Source organism: Trachurus japonicus, chromosome 6 (assembly GCF_045865225.1).
Source record: "Trachurus japonicus isolate A0001 chromosome 6, Traja_1.0".
Taxonomy (NCBI): Eukaryota; Metazoa; Chordata; class Actinopteri; order Carangiformes; family Carangidae; genus Trachurus; species Trachurus japonicus.
In genome coordinates this window covers 27036995-27052519 of record NC_140912.1, presented here as the reverse complement: position 1 = coordinate 27052519, position 15525 = coordinate 27036995, and the positions used below count along the sequence as shown (strand labels likewise).

Here is a 15525-nt window from a genome sequence, read left to right as displayed (position 1 = left end):
TGCGCAGATGCTGTCTTCCATGATGAATCATCTCATTTTGTTCAATTTGATTTTCAGCGATTTTTGAGCAGAACACCCAGAGCAGCAGCATCCTAATGTGTGTGTGTGTGTGTGTGTGTGTGTGTGTGTGTGTGTTGCCTGTAAAACCTGACTCCAATTAATCTTAATCAGCATGAGACAGAGCACTTATTGATGTTTGAATGAAATAATGATTTTCCAGTATAACCACTACATCTGACCTTTAACTAGGCTTTCTAGCTAATAGGCGGCTCCTGACAAAGACCAAATACACAAATCATTGACATCTTGTGTATTAATCACTGATCGGGCAGAATGAACGAAGACACGTCAGATGGTCGTTAACCTGAAACATCAAGCATAATTCATAATTCAGATCAGCAAGACAGCATTTGTTAGAAGAGCGTGAACTGCATTGAATGAATCGCATTTGCAGATGCTGAAACAGCTGGACTAATTATCGATGCATGTTGTTTTGAGATCTGCGGGGTAGAGACGTGAGCTGCTCAGTGAACACAATGGAGGTGAACGGTACAGGGCCCCTGTCCCTCATCAAACTCATCAAATACACAATCCAACAACTCCACAACGCTCTGGTGGACAAGTTGTGACCTGCACATTCACAACGCTATGACATAATCACGTATAATTAAGTTACATTACAAAACACGAACCAAATACTCACGACTACTTGCGCTTTTGAAATCAGTCCGCCCAGCAGCCGAGTCTGGAAAGTAGTTCCGGCTGCATTTGCCTCTAAAACAACTCTGTCTCTAATGTTACATGATTATGTCATAGCGTGGTGAATGTGCAGGTCACAACTTTTTGAAGTTGTTGGATTGTGTATTTGATGAGTTTGATGAGGGACAGGGGACCTGTACCGTTCACCTCCATTGTGTTCACTGTGCAGCTCACGTCTCTGCCCCGCTGATCTCAAAACAACATGCACCGATAATTAGATAATAACCTACTCCTATGACAATAGGAATTATGGCAATAGGCAAATTTGTCAAAATGTTGAACTATCCCTTTAAAATCCCTCCAGTTGTGATGAAGTATCCAGATTTGTATATCCTGTTTAAGTTTTCATAACAGGGAACTCTGTGTGAGCCCGATGCGTGAGAGAAACCATAGTGTCTTATGAACACACTGACTGACTCTCACACCCTCACATGTTATTTTCAGATGTGTTAATTGGGAGCGGAGCTCAGCATGTGAATGAATGTAGATGAGTTGTGAAACCAGTGGTGAATTCTCTTGAGGGAAAACAGGCCGCGTGGTTCAACACGACGGCAGATTCCACAGGTTCAGGGAAACAAACACACACTCACGACCAGATTGAATATAATTTGACGCTCAGGTTATGTCAACCCTGTAATATGAAACACGCTGATTAATAGTGAGTCATGTCATCGCTGCACACTGCAGATGTGATACAGAGATTTCCATGATTTATATTTAGCAGAGGTGTCACAGGCTTGATCCACATCTGAGGTGCCATCTGTTCAATCCAACCAAAAAAAAAAAAAAAACTCAATAAAACCTTAATCTACTTAATATCTAAATCCTAATCCTTAACCAAAGTTGTTTTTCTAAAGCTTATTATTACAAGTCCAGAGTCTAACAGCTCTTTCTAGCTGGAAGGCTAAGTGGTTTTTGTTTGATTATAAACGCGATGTCTTTATTTCTGTCTGGATGTGGCGTCAACAGAGATTTTATAAAGAGAGGAAAAACCAGGGATATTTGTTGAAGCTAATTCAGAAGTACAAAATTCCTGAGTTAACGTCTCATATAAAAGTTTTGTCCACCAGTTGAGTGATGTTTTTGCAAGTCAGTCCGTGATTTGTCTGTATGGTTCTGCTCCTGTGCACATATAAACATATTCTTTCATGTGTGCACCAGTGTCAGACTATTTAACTAATCTACACTGATTGGTGGCGCTGCACAAAGAATTATAACAACAATCACGACAAAATGACAAGGAGATAGAAAATGGTTTGGTAGCCGACGCTGAAGTAAACCAATCACCAATTTACCACAGTCCTGCAGCTGTTGCTGTTTTGACTTGAAATCTTTTGTTTATTCTTTTTGCAACAGAGCTTTTTAATCTTCTTTTAAAAAAACTACAAGTAAACCGTCTCTGGTGGGAAAATCTGAGACCGAGTATACAGATGGGTGACAAATTAAAGGGAAACGATAACCACAGAAAATGTTTTTTTAGGTTCTTCTATTTATTTCTTACCCCTTTCTTACTCTGTTTTTGCAATGTGAAGGAAGGCAATGCAAGTAAGAATTTTAACATCTGTGTAAATGATAATAAACATCTTGCATCTTGAATGCTGTTACAGACATACACAGCATGAGACGTGTGTTACGGCTTTCACAGTCTCCAGATCCCAACCAATGGAAGGCAGAGCCATCATCTAAACACCAAATGAGGGAATATCTTCTGGCTGAATGATTTAATGTGTCACCTATCTGTGTAAATGGTGCAGATTCTAGTAAATGTGTTTTATACATTACTTACTATTTCAAATGGTGTAATCCAAAGAATCGCTCTCTAAATTAGTTTGTTTTTAATATGAGGGAATAATAAACATTATTATATCTCATCCTGCAGGACAATGTGGACCTGGGAGAACTGATGTTCTCACTGTGTTATCTCCCCACGGCCGGCAGGCTGACCATCACCATGATCAAAGCCAGAAATCTCAAAGCCATGGACATCACGGGAGCCTCAGGTGAGCGCTGAATGATAATGTGGCGTTTCTGCTTTGAGGTGAGGCGGTGAGACGTGAACATACTGTAACGTGTTGGTGTGGTTTATTACTGTAAGTCAGGCTCTGTTGTGTTGAGTGACTGTGTGTGAATACATGTTGACTTCCTTATTGGAAAACACCGTGTCGCCCGTCTCCAGATCCGTACGTGAAGGTTTCCCTGATGTGCGAAGGCCGCAGGCTGAAGAAGAGGAAGACGTCGACCAAGCGTAACACTCTGAACCCGGTGTACAACGAAGCCATCGTGTTCGACGTTCCTCCTGAGAACATCGACCAGATCAGTCTGCTCATCGCCGTCATGGACTACGATCGGTCAGTTAGTTAGTTAGTTAGTTAGTTAGTTAGGCACATAAGTGGATTTAATCTGTTGAACATGAACTGACGCAACGTGTCGGTGCCTCTGTGTGTTTGTGTTGTTGACTACAGGGTCGGTCATAACGAAGTGATCGGAGTCTGCAGGGTGGGCAACGAGGCCGAGAGTCTGGGACGAGACCACTGGAGCGAAATGCTGACGTATCCACGGAAACCCATCGCACACTGGCACCCGCTCATAGAGGTAAAGACGGCTGTCAGAAAAAAAACGACAGATATCTACAGATGGTTTAAACAGGATAGTCTCCAGCCACGCTAGCATCTTTGAGCTACATAACATGACTCAAGTATGTTGAGTAGATAATATATCTAGGGATGCATGATAACTCTTTTTTTCCACCAATAACCAATAACTTCCTGTTTCTCATAACCGATAACTGATAAAATGTTTAATAGTTTGTATACACAGTCAAATATAAACAGTTACAACAACGCGGAAATCCCGTTACAGTTGTCACTTTGTTGACACATGTCCGTACAAAGGTTTCTCTGAACTACGAAAAAGGCTTCACACAGAACAGAGCTACGTAAATATAGATGAACTGAATCTAAAAGGTTTTATATCCCACGTCGTCTTTCCCATTTGGAGGTACAGTAAGATAAATATATAAATAAATCAATTACGTAACAAAGAATTACTGCATAACCGTCGTGTGTACTTGACTTGTTTTGCTGTGATTGCCACAACAGAGGCACCTAGCTCACACACACACACACAGACACACACACAGACACACACACACAGACACACACACACAGTCAGAGGCGGCTAAATTCACTGAGCCGTTTCTATTTCTGAATTCCCGGCCCACACTCATTAAAAAAACAGAGCATGTTAAAACAGATGCTGGACTGATTAATGTTAATTCATATGGAGTTGTCAAAGCTAAATCTATCGGTGTTTTCAGCTGAAGTGGTCAGAACAATATACGCTTTTTTTTTTTTAAAGGGCTGTGCTGTCCGGGTGAATGTAACGGCGAGCAGCAGCGATGACGCGTGTGTGTGTGTCATTGTTTTCTCTATATTGAAAATTTGAATATTTTCTTCATCTTCACATAAAGATGTTAAGAATAACTAGAACATAAAGGACGGCAGCAGCTGGTTCGTCACACCAACAGCTGACACGTCTTCTAACGACATCATTAGTTTTTATTCTGGTGATGCTCATTATGGGATGAGGTCTAGGACCCCAGGGTTATAATTTCATCTCTAACGAACATGTCAATGACATTTCCGTCTGAAATTAGCCCCAATTAAAGCATAATGAGCAACTGGGTGGAGCAGATTCTGCGTCACTGTCCAGATGAGTGGTTTAAAGTTACAGTACGTGTGATTTACCAGAGAAATTTCAACTCCCACTTTGTTAAATTCCCCAGAGAGAGAGAGAGAGAGAGAGAAGAGCTAACCCAGTTTCCCTGCCAATTCATTATGATCAACATTTATATAATATGAATATCGTTTAATATTTAAGAGCTATTTAGGAACATTTTTGACAAAAGGACCAACCTCAATTTGTGACACAGTGATTGAGTGTGCACAAAACTCACTATGGTTGTACATCTAAACAGTGTTGTTTCATGTTGAGTGAGCCTGCATCATATGTCAACAATACAAATTGTTTTGGGGAGAGATTAAGTTGCCTCGCCACAGAAAGTCTCCTCATCCGGGTGTCGGCTAAGATTGAGCTGGTGTAGCTGTTTTGTAAATGATCTCACTCCATTTTCAGTGTGTGTGCGTGTGTGTGTGTGAGGAGCAACAGGAGATCCTTATGGAAATTGTTGTGTTTTTGAAATGAGGGATCAGGCTGTTACTGCTGGAGCTTCCCTCAACAACTCAACATGTTGTTGCATTAAAATAGGTAAAAAAGCTCATGCACATCCAAAATGCAGGAGGTGCTGAGTTCGAGAAAGTTAAACAAGGCAAGAAAAAAAGAACTCACAACACTGTCTTCTCCTGAAATAGAAAATATATTTATTCAAGGGCTGCATATTAAGACAACGTTTTGAATGACTGGCTCTTCATTCAGGTCAATGATGTTGTTGCATTAAAATAGGTAAAAAATGAACCACCCACGAAACATCGTCTCCAGGAATACCGGAGGCGAACCTGACGATGCTACATACGAGAAGCGTTGTTCAACACAAATAAATCATAGTAGAGTCTCATCACTGTTATTTTTCATCTATTTTAATGCAACAACATGTTGAGTTATGGTGTTGAAAAAAAAAAAAGATGAGCTAACAGTAACAGCCTGATCCCTCATTTCAAAACCACCACAATCTCCATAAGGATCTCCTGTTGCTCTTTCTACACACACACCTACTTCATATTCTCCTGCTGCCGACCAGCACCTGACCACCCGCGGCTCTGCATTGCAAGGAGATTTGTTTTTCTTCATGTTGTTGCATTGAGTTGCACTTGGACACCACTGGACTCTTCCCACTGCTGCTCCCAGTTAAACCACTGAACTAAATGAAGCACCAGTCGTCTTGTCACACCGTGTTTACTGGAGCGCGGATTGGTGGAGGAGGTCAGCGTCCAACAGTGGTGGAGCTGGAAGAGCTCTGCTGCTGTCTCAAGAGCCATTTGTACGGCACTAAAACACACACACACACACACACACACACACACACACACACTGAGGCTACTCTGTCAGAGCGTCTCCTGTAGCAGTGTCATATCTGAGGCCATTAGCAGCAGCAGCAGCAGCAGCAGCAGCAGCAGCAGCAGTGGACTACAGCAGCACGGCCTGAGATCCGGGCTAATGGCTTATCTGTGTTTCTTTAGAAAGAGCTGCACAGACGCCCTGAGGAGCTCTGGCCTAGTGGACACACACACACACACACACACTGTAACGCAAAGTGTATGCATCTACAGTGGTATGCACACATTACGTATTCACACAAATAAATACATATCAAATTGAATGAGTAAATGCACAAACACATGCAACATTATGTCCCTCACACACACACCGACTCTCCCTGACACACACACAGGTTTCTTATCCACTTTAGGCTTTAATGGCTTTTGTGAAGTGTTGGAGTAAACCTCGCTGACCCTCTGACCACAGACTGAGAGCATTAATAATTCACCAGCTTGATCTCTGCAGCCAGGGCTATGAACACTCATACACACACACACACACACACACACACACACACTTTCACATAAAAGGCCGATAACGAAATTGCTCTTGAATCCTCCAGAGTCATTTCAAACCAGTTCTGATGCTATTGAGTGGAAAGCAAAAAGGGAAGAGCTCAGTTGGCTCCACTTTGTCACATGAATGAATGAATGAATGAGTGAGTGAACGACACACACACACACACACACACAGCTCAGGGGCTGCTTTCACAAAGCAACTTAGGTTAGCAGTGTGTGAACTGAAGACATCTCTGAGTTTGTGTCTCTCACGGGGGCTTGCGTGGTTCAGATTAAAATATATCGTCATGGTAACCTGCATGGTCAAACCCGCTCCAAAGTGGGTTCAACTCAGATCACAGCAAAAGTTTATGAATTAACTTTCAGAGAAGATGTAGTGCATACAGTCTTAACATGGATGGAGAATAGCAGGTAACCATGGATACTATCATTTTGATGACAGCGTTTCCCACACTGAGAGGCGTATTATCGTTAATAGACCTTTTTTAAACACAGCTATTCTGATTTATCACCCATGAAACACTATATAATCTTATTTAATCTCCTCTGCTGGAGAATAAACTGCTCTTCACAGACAGTTAGGAAACAGGAGTCAATGGGACAAATATGAAATTTGGGGCAAAATGTGAAGTTATCGTCCTGTAACTAATTGAATGTGCTCACAAACCATCACTTAGCGAGCTCATTACTGAGGAGAGCATTTCTTCCTACTGTAATAAAACGTCTTACTGAATGAAACGGGGCATATTCCTGAGAACTAAATGTGAGATGGTGGGAAAGGATGGAGAACGGATGGAGGCTCAGGGAGTCGTTTTGACTGACTGCTGTGATGTCGGCATCAGTGGAAAAGCTGCATTCACCAATTTTTATTTTTTTTGCCACAAGGAGACGGCCAAACAAGTTGTAAACACAACAGCGATGAACTGTAGCTGCAGGTGTCAACAGCTTAGCATCGCTGAGCATCTAACACGTTATGATCTGTTATTGTTTTTCGTCTTTATCCCCATCCCCCCCCTTTTTAATTGTGTTTTTGTTTTGTTGGGTTGTTTTTTCTGTTTGCTGGAGTGCAAGCACTTTACAGTTTAGATATCTGTATACAAGTCTCAACATAACCAACATTTGCCACATGTATTACTTACGTAATGTGTGTTATTAAAAAATCCCAATAAAGTATTATTATTATTAAAAAAATCCCTATAAACAGCTGAAAATGTGGTGAAAGATCCAAACAATTAGCTGAAGAACACTAAAACATTGACTGTAACTATAATTTGACCTAATTTAACCAGTTGTCAATATGAAAATAGATATTGATAAACTCTTAGGGCCGGATTTACTAAGATCCCAGATAGCGGGCGCTATATTGTTTGCGCACGCTATAATATTGCGAGTTTGGTTAGTGCACGCAAAACAGGTGATCTACTAAGAGTAACCCGCTAAATGAAAACACGTGCAAACCGCAATATGTAAATGAGGGTTTTGCGCGTGGTAATCGTTTCCGCCATGGAGAGAGTGGACAGAGAGCTGGACGGACGAAGGGACAGAATGACATTTGATCCGATGCATACAATGACAGCATGTGTGTTCATCTCTCTCGCGCTCTGTTTAGATAAATAAACACAAATCGCTACAGGGCCCAACTCGTCATATAGTGACGAACAGGCAGCAGCTGCAGCGACAATCACGCACCTATAATGTGTGTGTGTGCCGCCCATGATCGAGTGGATTAATTAATAGAGAGCTCAGGTGGGACACACGGATCTAAACGCTCTGACCACTGACCAGAGGGATCAAACACGGGTGAAGGCAGCGGTGACGTGTCTCAGTCCGGGACCGAACAGGTGTCACTGAGAGTCGGAGCTGAGCAGTCAGGTACTGGAGAGGAGAGGAGAGGAGAGGAGCGCACTGCAGGACAGACGTGCCCCGTGCGTAACGGCGCGTAAATGACTTTTAACACGGCTGAAAAACTGTTACAGAATTACCCAGACGTGAGGAAATGCAGAGATGTAAGATCACGGGGCTCTGACAGGTATCAAATCAATAAACGCATACGTTTTCACAATGTTGTATCAGTTAGTACATGGTTTTCAGACGTGGTGAATAAAGACGCAAAAACAGCCACCGCAATCTCTTCCTGGTTTGGTAAATCACATTGCACACGCTAAATAAATCTATTTGCATCTACTCCTCCCAGTATTTTGCGCGTTCTGGTTGAAACGCCCATATTTACATATTCATCAAGGCAAACACGCTAAATGGATCGCACGTGCTATTCTGCCCGTGTGAGGGACGCAATCCTCGGTGCGTCCGGTTAGTAGATCAGGTTCCACATGTGTTTGCGCGTGCAATCACGTTTGCACACGTTTTAATACACGCAAACCTTTAGTAAATCCGGCCCTTAGTGGTCTATGGGCTTATTTGAACATTTTGTCTCATGTCATTGTTGTGTATTTCTCTTGTTTTTCGCCGCTGGCTGCGCCACAAATCACCCCTCGGGGCATAAAGACATCTTGAAACGTGAAACAAAGCTTTCATTCTGATCTCAAGTACACTCCTGTGACTGTATCTAACACAGTTGTGCGACACTAAAGCTAAAGCACCGATAAATTCAATTCAGCAACCGACAAACAGACGGATAAACACCGGTTCCCTATACAATAGGTGTCTTAGATGTCAATGGGTTTCTTTTGCCTCGCTGTCTGAATCTAACTGCTTCATCTCTCTCTTTGTCGTTGTCCAGTGGGTCGGACAGGGAGCGACAGGAAGTGGAAGCCAAGGAGGATCCACCAACTCACTGAAGGCCCCGCCATCGCCATAACCACCCACATGGACACCGACACTCTCACACACACACCAACACACACACAGATACATACGGAGCCTCAGGGTGGTAGAGTGATGGATGACGGACCTACAGAAAGTCCTACTGAGACGCTACGACGTGAAGTACAAGGTGTGACTAACGGGCGGCGACGGTAGCAGCATCAGCTCGGAGCCATTCCTCAAACTGATGTGTTATTAGATTGAACCAGGCTCTCGTGTGCTGCAAAAGGCTAATTCTCACTTCTTACTCCTCATGTGTCTTCACAACCAAAAAAAAACAAAACAAACACTTAACGACATTCCAGCCGAACTCCGACAGTACTTTCATTCATCATTTTGAGTTCTCATTGACAGTATTAACAGGTTGATTGATCTTATCTAACAGGTCGAGCTTTTATAGCAAATTTTGCAGCTTATGGACCAATTTCATTCTTTTTTTTAATCTTTTTTTTTTTTTTTTTAGGTGAATGTGTGAAGCTGTGACTTGTGATTCGTGTGCGTGATCAGCTACCATTGATGCAGTAAGAGTTAGACAGGCGACAAAGTTTCAGCTCTTTGTTGTTGTGTTGGCCGTTGAAAATATCTCGCTGGTTATACAGTACTGTACGTGGCCTACAGTCGTAGAAACCATGGCGGGCATGAAAAAAAAAGGAGATTGTCTTAGTGTAAAACCTTAGTTGTGCTGCTATGGGTGACTTCCTTGCTGAACTCTTCCTGTAATGATGTAAAGTGAAGAGGATTTGCTCCAACAGTGTGTAAAGCAGCTGACAGATGGGAACATAACAGTGTTTTGATTGATTTACTGCATGTTAACTTGTCATACTTTGTTCATGGGGTGTGGTCTAAATGAGGGAAACAGAAGTGGAATAGTTGTTACCAGTTCAGCTGGTGGTCAGTGATTCTCAGTGATGAGCTGGGCCTTCTGGTTTGTTAACACTTGGATGCTATTTTTTTACTGATTTGGACATTATTTCTATTTTGGTCGTCAACTAGAACGACTATCACGCTGGTAGCGCTTCAGTTGATTGGAGGTAGTTTGATTAAATCATGGTATTGTATTTGCCCCTGTGAAATATGAGCTAAAATACTTAAAATTGAATTTTGGAATTACAATACAAGGACAAAATAGTATGTAATAATGGAGGAAATGAAACCAACACAGAAGTACCATGAATGGCCAAGAGTCTCCATTGACTTCCATATTAAAATCCCCAATTTACCATGCATTTACCATTTAACATGCCTACATACTGGTACGCAACTGGTTTCGGTTTGGTCAATTTCCACCTTCATGACAACTATATGCAGGGAATTTTTATATAACTCAAAGCTCTGCATAATTAAGGACGTGGCCGCTATAAAGTGACAGGTTGGTGAGCGAATCCTTGCCACAAACTGGTATTCAATGACATCTTAGGTTTGCACACACTTTCTCCTCCTTTCTGTTCATTTCTAGATTAGTCGGGAGTTGAACAGTCACTGCCAAGATGGCGAAGGCGGAGGAGCCCACTCCTAGCTTCAATACACTCTATAGAAACATTGGGAAGGCTACCTCCATCTGGCGGTCAGTTACTTAGAAATAGTGACCAGAACTGCAAAAATAAGACAGAGGTTGTAATAAACCAGAAATATCCTGTTCACAATGATGTCTTGGCTGCAGCTTCATAGTCTTAGGAGAGACTCTTGAATCGCCAACATCCCTCTTATCAAACCAGTGGGAAATCCCTTGTGCCTTTTTGATGGGGGCTTTGTCGTCACAGGACGAAGGAGAGCTCCCATTTAAAAAAAACAAGTCCAACAAACGTCAGAGTTCATCACTGAGAATCACGTTGTCAAGTCACGATGAGTCTTTCTGTTTCCAGGAAGTGTGTAACTGGATTGTGTCTCTTCTGAACACACAGTTGTTGCCTCCTCCTCCTCCTCATTTGGGGCCACATCCTGTGGTTGTTTTAATAAGGCAGTGTTTGTTTTTTGAAATTCAAGATTAATACCAGTATTGTTTATGTCTTTGTATTGGACACTGTCACAAATAACAATGGCGATTCTCCTCAGTGTTTGTAGGTACAATGCATGCATCATTTTTCTGTGAGTCATTTTTAAATCTCTCTTTTGTTGTGAGATACTAATCATATTGTAAACACAAGATGTATTATGAACCTACAGCAGACTGTGTTAATTGTCCATTCAGATGTTATTAATAAATATTTCTATATATATATATATAGCATGGGTTGATTTATTGGGAGTGTGAGATGTACAGAAAAAATGGGTTTATTTTTTCTATTTGATTGGCAGGAACAATGGTGCATTGTTCACAAGGGTTGACTCTAATCTCTTCATTATTCATGGGAGTAATTTGGGCGTTAAATCCAATAAACCAATCACAGAACCATGTTTCTCCAATTCAGATTCACCAGATAGAGAGAAAGAAGCTACTCTGCAGAACCTCATAATACACAACATGCAACAAGTCACAAAGAAGCTCCGACCTTCTGAGTCTGTATGATAATGATCCACCTACCTGATGCATTTTTAAATAACAGTGAAATCCTGCAGCACTGTTTTGATAAGTTACGGGTGATGAAACTAAAATAATGACCTAAAAAAGACTCAAAGCTTAGGGGCAATACAGAGCAAGGTGATAACTGTCTTTTGGGTTCATACTGTAGCTTTGACATTACACATGATCCTTTTAACTGTCATAAAAAAAACTATTGATCAGTGCTTTTAGTCTAATCGTCTCTCCATCCTTAAAATATAAAGATTCCCTGCCGTCTGATGGCGGTGACCTTACCCTCAGACTGGAGTAGGGATGGGCATTTCAAGCAGAAGTACTATTCGATAATCTCGGGGTACTAATCGATTATTAATCAACTATTCGCAGAGTCTCACACAGAACTTTCTGGTGGAGTCTTTCCATGTTTCTCCTTCTGCGACAGTAAAAAGGGAACATTTACATTTTTTCAGACAAGACGATTGTCTCATAAACTATTCGATTTTTTTAACTGAACGACTACTCGACTGTTCAAAAATCATTGCCCATCCCCAGACTGGAGCTCCCTCCTGTTACACATCTGGATCCATGTGCCTCATTTCCAGTTCCACCTGTAGCTGCAGCACAAACCTGACAAATACGCTCAGAACATTATCCACTACTGCCCAGCTGCTTCCCACCTGTTAACCACTTTCATTCAAGGTCAGCTTATTCTCCACAGCTGAGCGACCAGAGTGTGGATCCAGGTGGATTAAAACTCCTTCAGGCTGTTTCCTGTTGCAGCCTCAGGTTGAGTCAAGGCGACCGGTCCCCTTCCTGCCACAACAACTTCCCCAATGTCAAATCTTAACCTTTTGAAACCTACCATTCAAAAAGCACTTTTCAAGCAGCTTCAGACAGCAACGTCAGACATGAACAAAAAAGCCAAGGAAACAGTTCAGTCTTTCCACAACTATGTCTCTCACATTTTGTCTGCACAATGAATGCCTTTAAGAAAAGACTGAACAAATGTCTGACATCATCTCCAGTGAAATCACTGCATCGCCACCTTTTCGCCGCACCCTCAGGATGTGGGCGACGTGGCCGTCAGGAACAGCAAATAACACTTTCACCTTCAGATGACGACATTTCAACTACTGTATAACTCATACTTATGTCTGTTAAGGTGAAGGAAAGGTCACAGTCCTGGTTTAGAGAAACCATGACGACTGAGTGAATCACAGTCTCCAATGTCTTATTATACTCATGACGTCGGTCGTCAGATTCACTTTGCTGAGGTCATGGTCAAAGTTTTAAGTCAAGGTGCTGCAGCTCAAAAAAAAAATTATCCATTCCAGATCTTATTAGTATAATTTTGAAGATGACGTCTGATCAGTAGATACCATTTCTTTCCAATCCCATTGTGATTAGCAGCTGAAGGCAGGAACAACCTGAAGTGACAGCTTGTTAGTGCAGCACACACACAAGTTTACTGTGACGCCTCTCACACTAACACCAAATATCTGTTCTTCCCTGGTGTTGATGAAGACTATGACACACAAGACTGAATCGAATAATATCAATTATGACACTAATTTCATTGGGCTGGTGACAGGAGGGGCCATATCTGTATTGTTTCTGTGTATTAATGCATTTTTCAGAGAAACTTCTGAATTTAAATATGAAACTATGAATCCTGTTAATATATATAAACCGTTTACTGATCATTCTTAAATCCTCCTTTGAGCAGAAATCTTTGTCCTTCAGAGTTTACACTGGCAGGTTGCCCTCTGGATCCCCATGACACGACAAGAAACACAACTGAATAATGTTACAAAAACTCATCAAGCCACATCCATCAGTCTGAGCTAATAAGTATAAATGTAGTGCACACATAACAACTAGTTATCTGTAGCTGGATTCACATGGAGTCAAATATTCCAATTAGACTCGGTTTAGATGTCCAAACCGAATGAAGATGCTCCATATGAACAGCTCAATCAGGAAAAAACTATGAAATGACTGAATGAAATGTCATTAGGTTTCAGAAAGGTGGAAGAAACCTTTTCTTAAACCGAAAGAAATAAAAATCATATCATGTAAACAGTGAAACTGAATGCTGTGTGGTTGCGTTTTTTCTGCCCCGTGTCGACGTAAACGCGTAGTGACGTTTCTTCACTTGCAAAAATGCTTGAATCAAAGTGTCGAAACAATGAAGGACTACTGTGCTGATCAGACCATAGATTTCCATCTTTGATCAGCCGTGGGATGTTTTTATTTCCGAGTTCTCAACAGGCCTGAAAATTGAAATCCGACCAGACTGGATCCGTGGGTATTGCACGCGGCTCACTAGCATCAGTTCTCGGCCCGTACCCGGCCAGACTCAGCCAATAAAAGAGGAAAAATGGGTTGTTTGGGTCGGACACGCACGGTAAGAACACTCTTGACACACTTCTGAATAAATGCAGTGGAACATGTCAACACCCGAACGGATTAGATCGTATCACAAGACTCATTTGGAATGAATCCAATCAGAAAGAGGAAAAAGTGTTCATGTAACTGTGCGTTCACATCAAAAGCTTCCAAAGCGCCACCAGACGAGAAGTTAAGCCTTGGTATGGTAATTAGCTATGACGCGGTTCGGCGGCAACCTGTCAGGATAGAGACGTTGTTCGGCTCCCCAATGACCAGCACGATTGAACTTTGACGTCAGTCACGTGACGAGCAACCAAAGCGACTAAAAACATTTGCCACTTTGGAAGCTGTCTTGTCTGAAGCGCACCCTCAAGCATTTTTGACGCTTTGGAAGCTTTTGGTGTGAACGCAGAGTAAATCCACCTCATGTCTAAAACAGGAGACTGCAGACTTGACGGACGTTTTGAAGGTCCACCAACCAAATTTTGATCCAGTAGCCCCAGTGGCCAGTCTGCTTGTGCTCAGGTCTTACCTCTTTTCCTTCATGTTGGCCTTGTAAAGATGAAAACCATGGTCTCTTCAGTGGAGGAAGTTCTGGACATGCAGTCAGGAGAGGGACTCACTCGATGCCCTAAACACAAAACAAAAAAATTCAGATTACAATACACACAGAGAGGAGCTATGATTTCATCCTCTGATCAGGGTGGGAAATAGTTAATTGCAACTGTATTATTCTTAAAAAGCTTTTTCAAACTTCTCTCTGCAGTCAGAGCTGACAGATTTATAAATACCTGCATTGTGGTTTCGTTTTTTTTCTTTTTTTCGTACCATATATGAGTTATTTCTCATTGAGGACACAATGTTCTGTTGCTAAGGCATCTGCAGTATGATAAAGAACGGCTCACTGTTACTCCACCGAGCTCTTCATCTAATTTGTCAAGTTTAATAAGACGGATAGAAAACAGATAGAAGATTCCCAGAAAAGGTCGTGCTCATGCTGCAGATAGAGGACTATATACTGTGATATGCACTAAAAGGAGCGGCTCTATATGTTTTTATGTTGCCGTTGAGCTTCTACCTCAGCCTGCTGAAGCTGTGCTGAGGAGGCATTTTGCTATTTGACATGTAATAACCCTCTCACTGTCTCTTATTGTGTCCTCCATGGAATACCCTTACCAAAAAATTGCTGAAGCAAAAATGAGAAGAAAATAGTTTTGGGGAGAAAAAAAATAAACGTATTAAGCCATTCAGCAAGATTTCCCTTGTTGTCTCCTCTTGGTTGAAGGTCTGACAATGCAGCGAGGACAGGAACACGACTCTCTGGGTGGGAGATGGCTGAGAAGACGGCGGGATTATAAAGCGGCGGCGGCGGGGATGTGGAGACTGAGTGATGTTTGGGATAATATTCTGTCTGAGGCGTCCTGTGTTACCAACACAATGGGATGACACTTCAATTTCAGAGCGCACAAAAGGCACATGGGG

General features: G+C 42.0%; 1 protein-coding gene and 1 long non-coding RNA gene across 2 annotated transcripts in view; one reads left to right on the top strand and one right to left on the bottom strand.

Annotated features, from left to right (window-relative positions):
- The window catches only part of syt9b (synaptotagmin IXb), a 51496-nt gene extending 42054 nt beyond the window's left edge, over positions 1-9442 (top strand). The window contains exons 5-8 of the mRNA XM_085780073.1: positions 2639-2759; positions 2936-3107; positions 3222-3351; positions 9073-9442. Of these exons, the coding sequence (XP_085636199.1) occupies positions 2639-2759; positions 2936-3107; positions 3222-3351; positions 9073-9150 (501 nt within the window). The 3' untranslated portion in view covers positions 9151-9442. The remainder of the gene's footprint in view (positions 1-2638; positions 2760-2935; positions 3108-3221; positions 3352-9072) is intronic.
- Positions 1-14676, bottom strand: part of LOC146986306 (uncharacterized) — an 84651-nt gene extending 69975 nt beyond the window's left edge. The window contains exon 1 of the long non-coding RNA XR_015036026.1: positions 14576-14676. This is a non-coding gene — a long non-coding RNA (uncharacterized LOC146986306). The remainder of the gene's footprint in view (positions 1-14575) is intronic.
- Between the last annotated feature and the right edge of the window lie 849 nt (positions 14677-15525).